Here is a 19,256-nt window from a genome sequence, read left to right on the forward strand (position 1 = left end):
TGCAGGATTAGCACAGTGTGGAGAACCCCGTGTGGGACTGATAGGGACTTCAGATGGATCAGCAAGGGACTTCTGTTACTTTTACCTAGAGTAGCAAGGGAGCTGACTCCTGAAGGAACTGGAGGAAGGCTGTGTAAGGTCAGTGCTTAATCAGTGGGGCTTTAGTGGCATCAGGAAGGTTGAACATGGAGGCTGAAGACTGAGGAGTCTTTAAAGAGTTGAGTTTGACAGCGTTTGAATGGTACTTCATGTTGTGGAGGTATTTCTCTCTATCTCTCTAGGCTACATGCTGTGCAGCTTGTCTTGCACTAACAACTGGTGCACCCAAGTTGTTGTGATGGAGCTGCCAGCTCAGAAATACATTCTCTGCTGTTCCACCTTGCCACCACACCCCTGTCTTTAAGACCTGTCTTTGGATGTTTTGTATATATGCTTGGACGTGTATTTTCAAGCTAATAACAAAATGTTACTTAATACTGCACCTATCTCCTCTTAGTTAATTAGAAAAGCAATTCTTTGCTGGGTTCCTTTCTTCTGAGGAAGAGAGCAATGCTGATAGACAACTAATATTTTTGCCTGCATGCATGCCTGTTCAACAAAATAGTTGTCTGAATCTAGTAAAATAACACTGAGCTTCTGTGTGTATTGTTTTAGGATCTCCTTATGCATTTATTTGGTGTTTAAGGTACTTACAATAAGTGCTTTTTTCTTTTTTTTTTTTTTATTCTATTTTGAGCATTCATTGTGGAACAGTCTGTTCACAGTGGAAAAAAAGCGTAGTTGTTAGACCCTGGGGTGTCCCTTCTGCTTGCTTGGCAGTGGACCTATTGTACCCGAAAGGCTGGCCAGGCTGTTAGTCACTTATTTCAGCAAAGAACCTGAACAAACCTTCAGCAAACGATGGGATGACTCAGGGGTTACTGAAAAGAAAGCTGCGCTGACAGCTGGAGCCCTGAAGCAGAGGATGCTTTGCTAGGGTAGGGTCTGGGCTACATTTTAAACAGCCCACTTTAATTTTTCCTGAGTTGGATGCCCCTTTGTGCCCACTTTGGGTTCAGGGTGTGGCTTTGTGACTATTACATCTTCTCTCCTACACTTATCTTAGCTGGGATCACCAGCAGCCTCTGGGGAAGAAAGCTCAGCTGAGCCTGCGCTGTTGCTGGTGTTGCAGCATGAGTAGATCAGAGAGAAAGATCTGGGATTGGAGTAACAACGTTGACATCAGGGCTTTTTAGACGTTATCTTCCTTGTGCTGCTGGGAGCCAGGGATAGGTTTTTAGCCCTGTTACAGCACATCCCAGCCAGCCTGCTGGTGGTTTGCCCACCACCCTACAGCAGATCTGTCTCAGAGCTGCAAGGAGAGCGCAGGAGCACTTCTCTCCAGCAGCTCATCTACTACAGACTTGGCACCACTTCTGATCAGTTCACAGGGGCTGGGGAAAGTGTGTGCAGGTAGGTACAGAGGTGGGGAGATGTCCTGAAAGATGCTCGGTTGGGTTTCATCACCACCTCCTTACCAGGCTGTGGCTGTCCCGGGCTGAAGCCCTGACTTCTCAGAAGTTCTCTAAACTCACATCCCCAACCACAGGTCGGTAGGAATTGGCAAAAAGTGTATCCAGGGGTCTTGCTGTGTCCATTCAGAGACTCACTAAAGCTGGGCCTCAGGGATCTTGTGGTGACCACAGCAATTAGAAGGGGAAATAAACTGATGAGAGTACCTGGCAATTTCCTCTGCACTGAATAGTGATAATCACACTTGTGTACCTCATTTAATTAGTTAGAACTAGACAATCACTGCCGAGTGCTAATTACAGTGCCAGTTCCTGATGCTACCTGGGTACTACTGCTGTTAAGTGGCTCTCTCAGACTTAAGGGTTTGCCAGTACCTATGTAGCAGGGGGGACCCCACTCCCCCTTACTGCGGGGCAAGCCTGTCAGGCAATGCGTGGCCTAAGAAATTCAGTGGGGTGAGAGCTGGGGAGCTGCTCTCTGCTGTCCCCTTGCAGCACAGGGCTGGGGAACATGGCATTTGCTGGAGAATGTGAGGAATGTAGAGGAGAGCTTACAGGGAGGGGAGACCGTGCCGTCTGAATGGAGAAACCTGTTTGATTCCCCTGAAGGGCAAAACACACCCAAGTCTCCTCCTCAAAACAAGGCTTGGCTTCCAGGAGCCAGCCCTCTCGGTCCGCCCGGCAGGTAAGAGCTCAGCCTCACCCACAACCGCCTTTGCTGCCAGGGAGGATCGGAGATACCCGCTGCGAGCCCTTGGGGGGCAAAAGTGCCGGGAGATTGCTTGCAGACTGCACCGCATCGGTCTTTTTGGGGGGAAGCAACAGCTGAAGAGCCTCTGCAGGTAGGGCCGGACAGGGAGACTGGTCCTCTGAGCTTTGCAGAGGGCAGCTGGGGTGCTGCTTCTCTCCGAGTTCACCTGCTCTCTCTGCCTGGGGAGGAGGAGGAAGAGGAGGGCTGTCCTTTCCTAACGTGCTGATGTAGGGATCTGGCGGGGATGAGGGAGACTTGAACTGATTAGGGAAATGAATCTCTTTTCTGTAGTGTGTTGGACCAAAGTGTGGATCTAAAATGGTACTTGAGTACTACAGGGATGGTCTCAGTACACAAATGAGGCAGAAGAGGGGAGGTTTGGGTATGGGTGTTTGTTGCTTGCCCCTGTCTGATCACTGAGTTCCCTCCCTGCCCATAGCCCCACATATTTCTAAAATCTGTCCCCCTCTTAATTTACTAATTAAGAGGTAGAGCAGGAGGCATGGCAGTGAAATAACTGGGGAACAGGCTGTGTGTGGGCAGGAGTGAGCAAAGTCTGGACAACACGGGTAAAATTTGAGCCTGTGACACTTGACAGACTCTTGAGAAGCTTGGGGTAAGTTGCACCACTTTCAGCCTCTCCAACCCCACCTCCTCAGGACCCATGTCCTGAGAGACGAAGAGGGTTGCAGATAGAGATTTTTCTCTCTTTCCTGCTCTACTTAATTTTGTTTATCTCCGAATTAGTATGAAATCAGCACCCTGGAAAGGAGTGGTAAAACTGGTACAGAGGAGATGAGCACCTGCGTTGGTCCTTGCTTAATCCTACTTCCAAGCTTAGTGAATGCCTTCTCCATTTCCCCATCCCTACCCGTCTGCTCGGCCCTTGGCTGCTTCAGGACAAGCCCCTAACAGGAGGATGAGCTGGATTCAGCTGGAAAGGTTGCGCCACTGTGAACTGGGGAGCAGAGATGTCCTCTCTCAGGGTGTTGTATTTAGACTAGTTTATTTTATTCATCCAGCCAAAGAAAAAGCATTAAATTTCCCCCAAATTTAACATGTTTTAATTGGAAGTCCCAATTTGCACAAATGACAAGATTGTAGTTTCCTTTTACAAAAACATTGTTTTTCCTTGGTAAAACTTCATACCGTCTCTGCGATGTCATGAAGCTTCAGTGAGATGTTCTGTCCTGCTCTGTTTCTGGGTCTGTGTTACAAATGCAAAGCTCTGCTTTTGAAAGCAAGACAAACTTTTCCTTCCTTCTTGCTTTCATTGCTTTCATCTTTAGACATCAAGACTTAAGGTCAATGGCATGTGGGTGCGGTAAACATCCTTTACATCCTTCTTCCTTTTCAAATACAGAAATTAGTGGAGCAATTATGAATTAATGCCTTGTAATTAGACTAATGAAACTGTATACCTAGTATAGTGAAAAATGATCCAGTAATTTTTGGCAGTAACAGCAGCGAGTTTTTGTGTTTGAGGGTGGTCATGCTGTGTAGGTTTGTACAGCTCCTAGCACAACAGGGCCCCAAGATCTCTTGGGATAGGCAGGTTTGCGTACTGCTCTAATTAAGTTTATGCCACACTTTCCTGAATTCAATAGCTCATGTGTTTGCCAAATTCTTCTGGTCAGACTGAATTTTTTTTTGTGGGGTATGTGGTTGCAAGTGAATTAAAAGACATTATAATTGTGCATTTGCAGCTTTACAGCCATTCTCTCTGACACATCTGAAATGTGTCTGCATTGCTCGTGTTAATGAGTTCTGTGCAGGCAGTTGCAGGTTTTCATCTCCCTTTTCCCCATGCTCAGGGAAGAAAGGGCATTTGCTGTCCCCAGGTAGCAGTGACCAAGATCCTGAGGAATTGTCGTGCTGGGCTGAGGCTCTTCACAGAGATCCTGCACAGACACCCAGGCTCCACTGCAGCTGCAAGTGCTTGATGCTTCTGCAGTGTGTGTTCAGGGTCATGTCGGCCACCCTGAAAAAGGGGGATGTGCAGTTCAATGACTGTGATGCAGTTTAATTTATTTGACTAGCATCATGGATAAACTGTGGCAGAGGCATGAAATGTCACCTGCAGCAGAGTAATCATTCATCCTCTCCAGCCTGCCTCCACCTAACTCCTCAAACCTGAGTCCACCTGACTTCTCAAGCACCTCTAGCAGTGGTTCCTGTGGAAAAGAGCCCCCTCTTGTAGCCTGGCTTTCTCATTAGAGCATCTCTGCATGTGCTGAGCTATTGTATTTCACAAGCCTAGAAGGGGTGATTTAAGGTTGCCTGGACTGCTTCAACTATGGCATTCTGATCATTCACAAGCTTGACTTTAGAAATCTATTGGTGCTTCTTAAATATCCCCAAGTGTGTGTGTAACAGTGTCAGTGTTAAATAGTCACTGCATGGAAGGGGGGAAAGCAAGAGTAAAAAGCTGGTCCTTCAGAGAAGCTAAGCATTGTCTAAAATCTGAGGAGTCATCACCCTGCCTGTATGGATAACCTTTCAGCTGGGGTTTAGCATTATAAACCTTTCTGCTGCTGGGAGGCAGTTATGCATGAGTTTATCCCCATTTGAAAGCCCACAGCCATCCAGTTGCTGGGGACTCAAGGTGTGATTTGCCGTTGAGACTCAGTCCAAGTCCTGGAGTGTGCCTCAGGCTGTGGGTCTGGACTTTCAGAGACTGACTGACAACCTCCTACTTCAAACACTGTCAGATACCTGGGTGCATGAGGTGGGATGAGATCCTAAATTGCAGGTTGTGAGTTCACAGTGTGAAACCTGAAGCATAATTCCTGTTGCCACTCATTTCCCCAAGTGCAGACAGTGGGATGGAAGTGTCCATCCTTCCCAGGTGCAGGATGTCATTCAAGTCAGAGTTCAGAGGTGAAATAAATCTAGTTTTAAGAATGCTGGCTCAAAAATGTCACAGCCACTGGGCACAAAGTGCTAATCCATCACAAACTTCCTTTACCAGTTCAAACTTGCTCAAATGAATTTAAAGGGTTAACTTTGTTCTGGCAGGGCTAGATCAGGTACAGTCTACCCGGGGTTGCTTTCACTTCACAGCAGATCAGGTAACAGCTGACATAAAAGCATAACACTGGCACAAAGTTTGCATTGTGTGCTCTGGGTAATGCAAGAGAAATGCAAGTATGTGCCCACGCCTAATCCAGATCACTGGAGGGAGTTTGACAGTGCACAGATCTGGATTAGCAATCCTGCAACCTGAATACTGCCTTTCTGGCACAGGGTGTCTGGTGGCTGCATCTGACCTATGTTGGAGAAGCTTTCTCTCCCTGATCCTCCTCCTTCCTGTCAGTTTATGAAAGCTGGGCTTGTTCTGCTGAATGTTAAACCAAGGTCCCATCTTTCACCATATGGGCTGGAGAGTAGGGACTTGGACCCTGATTTAGGTCTAGATAACAAAATTCTCAGCAGAATTAGAGAGGTTCAAATGAAGAAGGTTCAAACATTTTGCAAGCTTTAAATACATTTTAATTTGAGGGCCGTGAAGGTCAGAATAGGCATCAATTATCATTAAACCAGGATATTCTTCCGCATGACTGACCTCAGTCCTGTTTGCGGCTGAGGGCCAGCACTCAGTTCGCTGGCTGAGTCCTCCATTAGCACACAAGTTTCTAGCTGGTGGAATGAGTTCTGTGCTTCTACCCAGGAACAGGAGAAACATGTGAGAGCTCCTTGGAAAGCAGTGTGACAGCACGGGTGGTCTCTGCTAGCAGGCAGCAGAGCCCAGAGCTGCTGGCTGCAGGTCCTGGATCACTGTAGGCGGGACAGAATTGCTTTGCAGTTGGTCACGTAAGTGATGCCACGTAGACATTGGGCTGAAGGAGAGTAACACTGGTTTAGGACACAGTTTGCTGTCTATTGCTATCTCAACAGAAAGGTCATTAAGAGTTTAACTCCCTGTTGCAGGGACTAGGGAAGGCAGGAGTGCCTGGGTCAGCTCTGGGGTACCTGTCCAGACAACATCTGACTGACACAGCATTTCCTGGCACAGAGCATCTCGCCGTGCAGCTCTCACAGGGACCAGCACAGTAAAGTGAGCCTGGTGCCTTGGACATCAAAGGGCGATCCTGTCCTGAGAGCGGGGAGCGAGGCACTGGGAACAGGAGGGCTGTAACATGAACTCGGTGGCCGGCCTGGGCTGTGCGGATAGTTCAGGAGTCTAAAGGCACCCTGTGGCGCTCTCCAGGAAAGCTGTATTTACAGGATCAAAGCAGCTCAGCTTCCTTTCCCAGGGCATTCATTTAGTCCTCAGAACTAGGTCCAACGTTGGATCCAGCTCATCACCAAGACGAACAGAGGGCAAGGTGGCTATTAGGCGCAAAGGGGCTATTACCACAAGTGCCCTACAAACTCCTGACAACAGCAGGCTAAAAAAATTGTTATTAACATTTTAAAGTTGCAGTTGAGCCATCAAAAAGGAGGATGGCTGCCAGGTTTTTTTTCTGTGCGTTTGCAGGTAATAGGAGCTGCAGTCAGCTTTTAAAGAATAGTAAGTGTTTCATCTCCTGGGGTGTAATTACGTCTTTTTAAGTGGCTTACATGGAAGGCAGAATCATTCCCAATTAAGCGATGGGCTGCTGATTTCAGGCACTTGAAGAATTTATTAGCAAAGACTGCTGGTCTGGCTGTATATCAGCTCCTTCTCAGAGGACTGTGTGAATGGGCAAGGAGACATCACCCTCTCCCAAGGCCAGCTGCGGCCTCCATGGCCTTGGGGAGAGCAGTGGCCATGGGGACAGATGAGCACAACTGCAGTTAGTCCTTTGTTCAGCCCACGGGCTGTGATCTGCAGGGATCGCTCCCTGCTGAGGGTAAGAACGGAGTTTGTGGTGCCTGAGCCACCTCTTGGCTCCTCTGCTGGTACCACTATGATGGGGTGTGTGTGTATTGCCTGCCCCTGGGCAGCCAAACGGAGCTCTTCAGCTTGTTTAGTGTAGCACAGCCACCTGCTTGCTTGGCATGGTGAAGGTTTTCAGAGCTGCTCTGAAGTGCTGCTGAGAGACAGACACTCTTTATCCCATTAGCAGCAGTGGCATACCTTGAAGCCTCTTGAAAAAAACCAAAGTGCATTGAAAAACCAAAGGCAGGACAGGGACCACTGTAGCACCCAGGATGGTGCAGAAGGAGAACTGAGCTGGCTGGCTGCCTGCAGACGGACACACCCTGAAGATTAAAATCTAAACAAGGTTTCAGCTCCCCTTTCCTTATTAAATACCTTGTAATTGCTCTCATTCACGTGATGAGGATCTTCAGTTAGTGTCTTCAGTGGGAGGCAGCATATCAGCAGGCACCATGCCCTTCCTGCCTGCAGTCAGCAGATGGTTCCAAAGTGAGGGCTCTTGGCCTGTTCTAGCTCTGTAGCAAAGGTGCTTGTGCAGGGGTTCCTAGAGGTGAACATAAACTGCATGTGAATTTGAAGGCCATGATTGTCAAGGGTCTTGGTGGTGCTCTGTGCCTTTGAAAATCAGGGCTTTTGTAGAGGTAGTTAGCATGGATTTAGCTAGCAGCTCCACTTGAAGCATGCACTCTCAGATCACAGGCTAGTAGTATTTCACTCTTGTGCAGGCAGCACATTTATTTCTTGTGCTGAGGTGCTCATGTTGGATGCTTTGTCAGCAGGAATTTAGCCAGCGTAACACCCATTTTTATGGGTCTCCTGTTGCCTGGGACATCCCAGTGCTATATCCCAGAGACCAGTGTTTGAAAGCTGACCACTAGTTGCAGTCAGCCAGCATATAAATTTGAGGGACTTGCGGTGGGAGTATTTTGGCCATATTGTACTAGAAATGTGCATCTGAGCTGGACTGTAGATAATTTCAAATATCAGAAAGAGTATCTAGCTGTCATGTATTCATACTGCCTAGGGATGGGCGTCCAGTTTCCTCTATCTTGATGCTGCTTATAGGGAAGGGATAGAGAGAGAAGCAGGAAGGGGTGAGGGGGGCAGGCCTGGAGATACCTCTGGCTTGTGAGGTGCTCTGCAGAATTAAGGAGATTGTAAACTCTCATAACTGAGCCAAATTCATCCCTGCCACTCCCTGAAATCAGGCCTGCATAACTGATGGAGAAGGAAACCCAGCTTCGTGACAGAGGTTCTCCCAGTAATATCACTCAGATGATCAACCTCACCTTCTCCAGCATACCCAGTACATAGCTCCACCTGTGCTACATACCCGAGACCTGCTATCGCAGGGAGGGGAGAGGCAATTTGGGTTTAATCGCCTGGAAGCTGGTCAGCTACTGACTCATAAAGGGCTCGTGAGAACTTGGGGAGAGGAGATGATTGCTCTGTTCATCCATGACATGTTCTCCCCCATGTAGGACCAAGGCATTGATGGCAATTTCAGTTTTCCCTGTTTCTCTGCTGTTACGATGCATGCTGGAAACATCTTGTCAAGTCAGAGCCTCAGTAAGGTGCCAGCCTGTCTGAATCTTGGCTGTGGGCAGAGCCAGCAAGAGGGAAGGACAGGTCTGAGAAACAAGGAGGGAACAGATGAAAGACATAACAGTGGTGTCAGGCCTAAGCAGCACACCACCACTGAAAATGGAGTGAAGCAGCCTACAGCAAGCCAAGAGGACAAAGTGAAAGGTTTGGAAGAGCAGAGTTGTCTATTTACCCTGTTGTAGGAGGATCCCAGTTTGGAGCAGTATCACTGAGTGGTCCATGCTTGCCCCTCTGCTCACCTGGCATCCAGTGCTGGCAGCAAAGCACGTACAGAAGATCCAATTTTCAACAGACTGTTCCAACTCTGCTGCTGGGGTAGGATTTCACCACAGACTCTATTGAGGGCACAAGCAGACCACCACAGGGTATTCCTGTAAAACACTCCCATGATGTGCTGCTCCCAGTCAGCAGCTGGGAGAACACCATTCCTGTAGCAAAAGATAAAGCTTCACCTCTTGCTTAAGAGCAGAGGGTGGCAGGGAGATGCATCCATCGGAGGGGTAGAGCAGAGGCCAGCTGCATGCAGGTATGTCCTTAGGATCATGTGAAGATATACGCTGAATTCCAAGCTTGGGCTGTAGGTAGAGTATTTGGTGAATGTTAATAGGGGAGGGGTCTTCTCAGGGGCTTTTGTGTTGGATTTTTGGCTAGGATTGTGGTGAAGGAGACATCTGGAATACTTTGGGGAGGATGTAGCTGGCAGCTGCTTTGCCTTGTGAATTTGGACTGGCAGTGAGAACCTGATACAGCTCTGTGGTTAGACTTGCACAGTTCCTTTTTTTTTCTTCAGACTTAGCAATACTGAACCCGTTCAAAAGTACATGCAATTTTCACTCTTTTGTTCCCAAGAAGAAAGAAGTTAAAACTTTGAACAAAAGGCTTACTTAAGCCTTTTGTAATGAAGCATTTTAGTTTTATGTTTTGAAACAATGTGGGATTTTCCCTCAATTTTCATTTAATTTAATTTAAAACATACATAGCAGCATAGCATGTAACCATATCCTTTGGCTGATTTGTCATGATCTAGTCTGAATTCTTCTGTTTGCTGCAAGCTGTGTTCTCATGTCAAACCAGATCGACCTTTTTCTGTGCTGGAAATGCTCAGTGAATAAAAAAATCTTCCATCTTTTGCTGGTTCCTTAATGATGCCTGAGAAATGAGTAAGCCCATAACTCACTAATTTCCCACTCCTCTTAACAACGCGCTGCTACACTGAAAAAGCAGATTATGGAATGCAGAGAGGAATGCCCCCTCCTTAAATGCCAGCAGCAGGGCATGATTCAAGGCCCCTAAAGGATATCTTTGTGCAGGACACAAACCCGAGATGGGCGATGCCACTGGCTCTGCTTGCTGATGCTGGCCTCATCAACATCTCTCAACAAAGAGGCAGGTGTTTTCTCTGGGCACTGTGTGGCACCACGTAGTGTGTTAGGCCTCTCTTTTTATCCTCTTTATTAAATAGACTCAGATGGCACCTGGGGACTTGGTTTTCCTTCCCTCAAGCTAAGGCAGTCTTAACCCCTCTTATAACCGTGGTGCTGCCTCTATGTAACAGGCTCCCAGTCATTCATTGAATGGCTCAGGGCTCTTTCCTTCATTAGAGAGGGAACCTGTGTTTGTTTGGTTTTTTTGGTAGCTTTTTCCAGGCTGCAGACTACTTTTCCTATGGATACACCTGGACTAAACATCCCAGCTGTAGCCATTCCAAACTTATTTTCAGTAAGGGCTTGTTCTTGTAAGCTGTCTGCAGGACCCTGGGGGTTTTAAGGATCAGAAGATGAAAATTCTGTAGGCATTTACCCTGGGACACAGAATCGCTTTGATTCTGTTACCTCCCATTAAACCTTGTTACACATATGGGCTTTTAGGAAGCTATTTCTTCAGAAATTCAGTAACTGGTTTGATTCAGCCCACGAGGGGTCTTTTGCAGTTAGGTGTGTTTGCTCTGTAGGTTTGGGGTTTGATTCTCATGGCCACAGACATTAATAACCCCTGTGTCCAGTGTCACTGGCATTGGTACTTACTGGGACAGCTCTTAGAGGTTCCCTGGTTTCCTCTACTGTTCCTAGCTAAGAGGTTTCTTGCAGAGCCCTGTCCTTCTGCAAGTAAGACACTTATATCTTCATTTTGGTTTAAGGTTAGAAGTGTGGTGAAATTGGCACATTTTTAACAGTATTTTTTTCTCCAAATATTTTTTTTTTGAGAAAAAACAACAAAACCAAAATGCTCTCCAAATACTATTCTTGGTGCTTGCTGGAAGAACACAAGTCCCAGTGTTGTGTACCATTTGAAACACCCATTCAGAGCTGCATATGCAGAAATACCAACATGCAATGACTCAGTACTGAGTCCAAACAGAAAGGAAGTATGTAGAATAGAAAAAGTTTAATGTATTTATGTCTAACTACAGATTCAGCCACAGAAAGGATTCAGCTTATGTATTCTTGGTCTAAGTGTCTGTGCACTGCATGTACTGCAGTGTTTATAACCCACAAACATTACTGTGAACTGGCATGAAATTAGGTGGTACTTGAATTTGCACCCCGTTGAGCTCTACATGCACAGTACACGTGGCTCTGTGGGTCACAGACCTTTTAAAATAGATGAAATCTAAATTATTTTAGCTCAGGACATGTCTGGAAGAAGGTGCAGGAAGAACTGAATTCTGTCCCTCGTTACCTAGAAATTTTCTCTAGACTTTGTATTTGACAGGTAGGTCATGGATGGACATGTCTCAAGTATTGCCTGTAGCAATGCCCAGCTGTCCCTGCTGAGGAAGGAGTCACTCCAACGGGCAGGTTTAGGCACAATGGTCAGTCAGGTGGGTTTTTTTTATAGCCCGTTTGATATGTCTCTAGCAGGGCATGCTCACAAATTCATGGTGGTCCCATCTCTCTCATTGTCCAGGTAAAAGACCTAGTGTCATACACCACAGTTCCCTGTAAGGCCAAGTACCAGGGTTCTGTCCACATGGAAGTCAGTATATAACTGGGAGAAATACAGTGCCTGCACTGGCTTTCTTTCAGTAAGGAGTCAGGGCAGGAGCACAGACATGAACAGGGTACCCGGGAAGTCCGTGGTACAAGTGCAGCCTCAATCTACTCAGCAGCAAAAGAAATAAATGGGTGTCTGTCTGCAGCCAGATGCAACTCCTTACTTTCTGTGACTGTTTCCAGAGGGGAGTTGCCTCCCAGAGCTGGTGTTTTTCAAAGCCAATCTTGTCTTTATTTCAGGATCCCAGGGCCCTTTGAAAACATTAAGCCTGAGGCAGCTCTGTAAGGTTGTCCAGGGAAAGTGTGTTAAGGGAATCATCCTTCAAAGTGCGGCCATTTCAGAGTAAACTGGGCAATGCTTAACAGTGCAACAGAGCCTGCAGTAACTGTTTGGATTAGGAAGCGAAGAAGGATTATTGCTCATTTACATAACGATGGCACCCAAGGGTGCCAATTAAGATCAAGGGCCTATTGCACTGGTGGTGTGCAGACACTTAATAGGAGGCAGTTGGCACCAAAGGGCTCCCACTGGACTTCTGAAGCGAAAACCTTCTGTATAAATAGGGAGGGAACAGGGATATTTATTTAAATGTATTTTTTTTTGTCCCAGATTTTATATTTGTAGTGAATGTTTGGGAGAAAATCTATATTCCTGAACAGCTCTGGTATCTAAAACAGAGTGACTTGGTGACTTACTGTATGCCCTTTTATAATAGAGATGTTCCTAGTCACACAGCAAAAGCATTTTCTATTAGGTGATGAATAAACAGAGGACAAAAAGGTGTGTCCAGCCTGGCAGAGCTTATTTTTAACTCTAAGTCAAGAGGGAAGGGGTGGATCTAGTTTGAGGCAGAAGAGGTTTTGGTCTACATGAGAGATGGAGATCTTCACATTTTATAAGCACAGTGACAAGAGCTTTCTGCTGTCTGTTTGGAAACAGGTGATTATAGACATGGGGAAGTCAGTGTGGATAGGATTTAAAAAAAAAAAAAGAAAATGTGATTGTGCAGTGATGGAGAGATGGAGAGAGGACAGACAATGAAGGACAGAGCTGGTTGGGGGCTGTGTGGGGGTCAAGAGTGGGAAAGGTTACAAACCCTTCAGCTGTACCTGCTTGTCTTTAACCAGTGCCTCAAAATCTGAGACCTGCTTGTTGGCAAATGGAGATAAGAATCCCAGAGGTTTTCAGGGGACAGCCACCTTTGCATACCGGTAAAAGAGGAAGTGAGTTGTTTGCTGTCATGCTCCTCTCCAGTGCTACACGCATTTCTGTGGTGCTGCAGGTCTGGAAGTTCCTGTGCATGCAGAGTGCTCTTTGTCAGCAATAGAATGCTGTAGACACGGGGATTTGGAGTGCCCAAAACACAGAGGGATCCATTGCTCTGTTTCCTCTCCGGAAGCATAATTTTTGGGCCATGGTGAGTCATCTGAACTGAGTTTTTTTCCTTTTATCTCTCATTTTGCCACAAGTGCGAGGTGCTGGGCTAATGTTTGAGTTGTGCTGGCAAGAGGAGGCTGGGGAACATGTCTCTGGCATCTTGCATAGAGGAAAGGGTTTCTTCTGGGGCTTTTTTGAGAATCTGTCCTGAAAAAAATAGTTTCAGTGGTGTATAGCTGGAGACTATGCTCACAGCCAGCCCCAGAGATTGGCAGATATCCCTCAGCACTGCCAGAAGAGAGGTTTTTCTTTGCTCCCAAACTCACAGGCCATGCTCACAGGCTTCTAAATGACTTTCACAAGGTGGAACGTTGCTTTTGGATAGTAAAACCTCCAGAAATACTACCCACTCTGGTGAAGCATGGGATTTACCCACTGGCAGAAACAGCATTTGTATTACCTAAATTCTGGAGATGCTCAGAACTGAGGAATTGCAAACCATGCAAAGTTTTTTGAGTATCACTGTTTTACCCTCGCTTGTTGAGTTCAGATCTCCAAGCTTGATTCAAGTGGCACATAATGTTCTTGTTCTCCAGGTGTGAAGCAAAGCCGTTGGTATCAGCTATGGTCTGTTCCAGCGCTAGGCAAGTGCATTTGTTTCTATATCAATAGATGAAATTGTTGTATCCTATGGCTGTAGCTAATTATTCCCAAATAAGCTATACCAACAAAACCACTTTTTGCCCTTGTAACTTAACATCACACATGGAGGTTCCAGTAACATAAAAGCACATTTCTGAAGAAACACATTCCCTAGCAACATTTTGTTAAGGAAGATTTTGGAAGTGATCCATGTTGGCTTGTCACAACCTTTCATGGGAATAATAGTAGGCAAGTACTGACAGTTGAACACACCCTCTCCACATCTAGAACTGCGGTCTTTGAGATTTAGTGCACTGCAGACTCACGAAAATTTGAATAGAAAAGCAAAAATGCTTTGAAACATGTTTTGAGGTTCCATAGCACGTGTTGAAGCCTAAACTCAAATTTTGCCAAAGAAGGGAAGCTGTTTCAATTTCTAAACTGTCCTTGGAGCAGTAAAAAAGCACTTTCTTTCCCAGAAAGGTTATATCAGTGCTTTAGAGCCAGATACCCTCTTGTTAATCCTCATTGGCCCCATAAATCCTGTGCTTCTTTCTGCACAGCAGTATAGTTTGAGCAGATGGACTGGGATGTGGTCTTACTACACCTTGAGAAGCTGTGTCTATTGTTTCTTATTCTAACCACCAACTGCTGGAATATCAAAACAGGGACAAATACACTTATGAGGAAGATGTGAGCATTTTTCCTGATAGTAGTTTGCTGATCTGTCTTTCTTTGATTTGGGTTAGTGGGTCCCATGTATCTCTCTTGTTCTTGTTTCTTCATCACAGCGACTATCTTGGCATCCATAAATGTCAGTTTATCTGCCAGATATCACTGCCAGCTAGCACTGAAACAAGAAAATGAGCTTTTCATTTCTCATCCAAGAAATGCTGAGTTATTCTAACTGCAGGATTCATGGTATAACCTGGGTTGATTTGTCTCTTAATGTTCTGGTCACTGAGTAGGCACTAAGTATACATAAGATCACCCGAAAGTTTACCAAGGCCAGTATCCTGTGGTCAACAGGAGCCTACAGCAGGTGATTAAAAAATATGGGCAAGAAATAGGGTACTTGAATTGCTCTTTTCTTGTTGAACCCACTCAGCTTCTGGTGACCTTGTTTAGGCTGTGTTGCCTTGATCCTCAGGTGAAAGATAAAACCAGCTACTTGATAGCCTTCATTAATGAAAGAGGAAATGATGCTATAAGGAAACAAAGAGCTGCTCCAACTCTCGCAGAAGGACCTTTGCATTCCTCTGCACCTGTCTCAGAAGATTTGCTGAAAGCTTCACTCTGGACTCCTTTGTTATGGTGTGGGGCAGGAGGAGAGCCGGCTCTAACCCCCAGTGGTTAGCTGGGTCGCGCTGCGCAGGTGTACCATCCAGTGCAGCAGCAGGCCTGACCTGGAGCGGCCGGGCTGCTGCTGCCATCGCGTGATTCATAGCTGGAAAAAGCAGGCTGGCAGAAAACATTTGTCAATCCCCCAAAACCAAGCCCGATGAGCACCACCGACATGTTCCAACGCCTGTTTGTCAAGCCAGAAATATCAGTGGAGTACGACAGTGTTTGCTGCGGTCCCTCCCAGGATGATGTGAGCTGGGAAAAGGGAAGGTAGCGCCAGAGGAAAAGGCTTGGCCAGTGTGTAGTTTCTGGCATGTTTTTATACACATGCTGAGTGCCACCCTTCGCGGCTTCCCTTCCTTTTGAGTGTATTTGTTAGGGGAATTGTGTGAGTAAGAAGCAAAGTTTCTGTTTAAGCAATAAATGGAGAGGTTGTTTCTTACAGGGCTGGTGCGTGATACCTGCAGTCTGTGCCAGGCAGAGCTGCAGTGTGTTACTGAGAGTGGAGTTCAGTCCTGCACCTTGTCCCAGCCCTCTCTCCAGCCCTTCCTGAGAATCTTTCCTATGTGTTCATAAATCTCTGCTTATTCCTCTAAAAGATCTGGGCTGGGGGGCTAATCACTTCTCAGTTATGCTGCTAGATAGGTCACAGCTCTCCAGCTTCCAAATACCTCCATTATATGACAGCGTGTAGCCTATATCTACTTCTGCCATGATTTGCCCCAGATCAGGGCTGTATCAAACTCTTGGGATAGTTCTTTTCCACTGCTTCTCATCCTTCACTTGCTTCATCTTTATTTTGTCCTGGAATAGGAAATTAAATACTTAAATAGGAATTTAATAAGGAGAAGAGAGGAAAAAATGTACCTCTGAATTGCAGTTAACAAGCTAGCTGTGGTCTGAATCTGCTTCACTCGGATATTGTTGGTAATGAAGCCACATGACTTCTCTATGTGAAGGTCCAAGATGCTGTGATTTCTTTTTAATCCAAAATTGCCAGATTACAATCTGTCAGCTGTGCTCCTGCACAGCTTTAGAAGTATTTAGAAGCTCTTCATGGATATCTAGGACAATGTTTTAATTTCTCTCTAAATATCAGGGTTAATTAAATTTGCGTGGGAAGGGGGATGTGGGAAGGATAAGAAAAGAGGTGGGCTGTCTGCTTATGGTGAAAGCTGAATTAATGTTTGGGAGTGTTTTCAAAAGGGAGAGGGAGCCTTGGGGTAATAGCTGAGAGGTTGTTCACAATCTCAGTGCAAACTGGATGAGGAGTGGATATGCAGTAGGTAGATCTTCAGCTGAGACAAGCCAAAGGTGTAGACTTTGCCAAGAAGCAATGCTATGAGATCAGCACTCGGCATTCCTTACAGGCATGTGGCTTCGCAGCAATATTGCAGGGACAAGCCCACCAGTAGATAATAGCAACCTAATTTTAGATTCACAGGCTCCCAAATAGGGTTGGGCATTTTTATTAATGAGTAGCATAGTCACTTAAGAATCCAGGTTCAGCAGATAGTTTTGGCAAGGAGAGAGTGTAGGGTTATAAAAGCTGGAAGTTGCCCTTGATTTTCTTCTCTGAAACAAGGGCTCATCCCACATCTTACATGAAAAACTTTTGAGAGTGAATAAAGAAAAGAAACATTTCTGATAAACATGTAATCTGGTGCTGAATTAACCTGGGTTCTAATCTCAAAACAATGAGTGGTTTTGCGTTTGTTTGTTTATTTACAAATTAAAAATTTCTCTTGTCAGACTCTGAAACAACCAAACTTTCTTCCTGACTTTTAGTTTGTGGTTGGTTTTGATTCAGTTAAGCACTAAACAATTAGTGCTCTGCAAATTCCTCATCTCAGAGTGTCTCTGAAGTTGTATGTCCAAGAGTTTCTCCTTGCTGCTTTACTGTGGGCATTTGAAGGAGGGGCCCAGCTGCCATCAGCAGCAAGAACTAACAGGCAGTCAGATGTTCTCTCTGCTGTATCTTGGGGGAATAACAGATATCTCTGCTGACTGAAATCTGTAAAGAGCCCTTATGTTTTACTCACACTTGACAAAAATGCCAAGGTTCACCCAAGCACCTCAGCTGCTCTGAGTTCTCTAGACTCAAGAAGGTCTGTCCCACCTGAGTGGCTCTGAACACTTTTGCTAGGGTCTCCTTCACCACTTTCCTCCCAGACCTGGAAAGATGCATCTCTCATGGCCAATCTGAAAATTTACTGGTGTGGAGAACACACCCATTTGATATTTCCTATCCTTGATGCTGACAGCACGTGGCATGGGGAGGAATCACAACTCTAGTATATATGCCATAGTCTCACCATGCTCCATGCCTGTGACACTGTTCTGATGCTCTCCCTTCCACATAACTTCAAAGTTTTTTATATCAAAACTGCTAATCTGCTTTTCCCCTTTTTCATTTCTTCCAGGGGCTTGTTGTCTTCAAACAGTAACTGAAGGGGAAAGCACTTCCAAGAACCATGATGTCCCTGGGTGTCAGTAAAGGTAACTCCTTTCCCCACCCCAAGCTGTTAGTAATCTGTCCACTGTTATGGTTTTCCTTTGCACTCTTTGCTCAGTTGTATCTGCTGTGACATCTCTGCTCAACTCCACCAGTGCAGTGTGTCCAAGGGTAGAGGACACCTCTTCCTTATCTGGGACCTTCTCCAACCTGCAGCTCCAAACTTACATGCATTTGGCTATAATTTCAGTATCCATGAATGTTTAGAAAGCTGAAGAGCTTATAGCCTGGCTAAAGTTTTGAGATGAGCAAAGGACTAATAAACTCCCATATTATTCTCTTTTCAAGACCATCCTTAAAATTATCTTTGAAATGTCTACTGAAAATACAGCAGCAATTAGCAGCCAATGCAGCAGCTGACCAGAATGGCTTCCCTGTATCTTTGTCTACCCACAGCCTCTTGTCCCTTCTAGGAGTAAAAACAGAAGTCTGTGGGCTGCAGACCACCCCTGTGCAGTGTGCAATATCCATACAGTAATGAGAAGACTGCTTTTATTATTAATAAACTACTAATAATGTCAGTTATTAATTCTTATAATTAATAAGCTCCTTATTATCAAAGAGTGTGAAAAAAATCATACTAGTGCTATGAGCTGCTCTGAGTTGTCCCAGGACCATGCCCAAGATGTAAGGTTCTTTGGCAGACTCTTGAGATTTAATTTTTAAGCAACAGATGCTTACGAGACCTTTATATGTGAATAGATGGGATGATGCTTCCAAATCTGAGGTTAACCTGAAATGGTAATGTGGAGAAAAGTGGAAATGCCTTATTCATTTCCAGTAGGCAATAGATTTAATTTTCAATTTCAGTGCTAAGAAAAGAAAAGCAGCCCTTCCTTTTCCAGGTGTTCCCCATGAGGTGTGTTACTGCTGGTCCCTAAACTGCACCCTGAAGTAGATGTGGCACCACATACCTGTGCCTTTTAACTGCTACTGCTATTTACACATGAGGAAAGACATTCTCTTCATTGCTATAGCTGTCTTAGAGAGGATCCAATATGATCACTTGTTTAAAAAACAAAAAAAATCCTACCTCTACTACATAACATATCCTTGAAGCACATGACCGTGTGTCAGAGATTAATCAATTTACTGCATGTCAACTGCTTAGTGATAACTATTTCTGGGCAGCCTTACAGCCCGTCATGAGCACAAGATACAGAGACTTAGCTGATGTTCCTTTCCTAGTAGCTAAATTGAATAGTTTCATGTTTGCCACAAGCTAAGGGTGTGCAGCAGGCAGTTTCCTTGGCTTGGATGATAAGAAGTTGTAAAGCTGCAATAACTTTTTGGTGTCTCTTAAACACCTGAGCTGTATCAGTCCAAGTGTGACAAGGAGAGAAGGCTTCATGTTTTCAGCCTTTATGAGTCATTTCCAAAATGGCAAATGGTGGAATATAGTCAGAAATACATAGAAAAGGAGATTTCCTTATCTGATCTTCATCTTACAATTTTCCCATAGGAAAATATCTATTTCTCTCTGTTGAAAATGCTGGATGGGGAATTTCCTAGTTAAAACACCTTTTTTTTTTTTAAAAAAAAAATATATATCCAGCTGCAATCAAGGATGCCTGAAGCCCTTCACATCAGTCACCTGTACATTTCCTTCCCTTGTGAGAGACTGTTTCCCCTTCCCTAGCCTTCCATCTCCTT

The 19,256-nt window shown here is 45.4% G+C and overlaps 1 protein-coding gene across 10 annotated transcripts in view; it reads left to right on the plus strand.

The window, feature by feature from the left end:
- The first annotated feature begins 2,242 nt into the window (after window positions 1-2,242).
- Window positions 2,243-19,256, plus strand: part of ZNF185 (zinc finger protein 185 with LIM domain) — a 50,127-nt gene continuing 33,113 nt past the window's right edge. For all 10 annotated transcript variants that reach the window (XM_074915041.1, XM_074915042.1, XM_074915046.1 and 7 more), the window contains exons 1-2: window positions 2,243-2,353; window positions 17,512-17,587. In XM_074915041.1, the coding sequence (XP_074771142.1) occupies window positions 17,563-17,587 (25 nt within the window). In that variant the 5' untranslated portion in view covers window positions 2,243-2,353; window positions 17,512-17,562. The remainder of the gene's footprint in view (window positions 2,354-17,511; window positions 17,588-19,256) is intronic.

This window comes from Athene noctua, chromosome 11 (assembly GCF_965140245.1).
Source record: "Athene noctua chromosome 11, bAthNoc1.hap1.1, whole genome shotgun sequence".
Taxonomy (NCBI): Eukaryota; Metazoa; Chordata; class Aves; order Strigiformes; family Strigidae; genus Athene; species Athene noctua.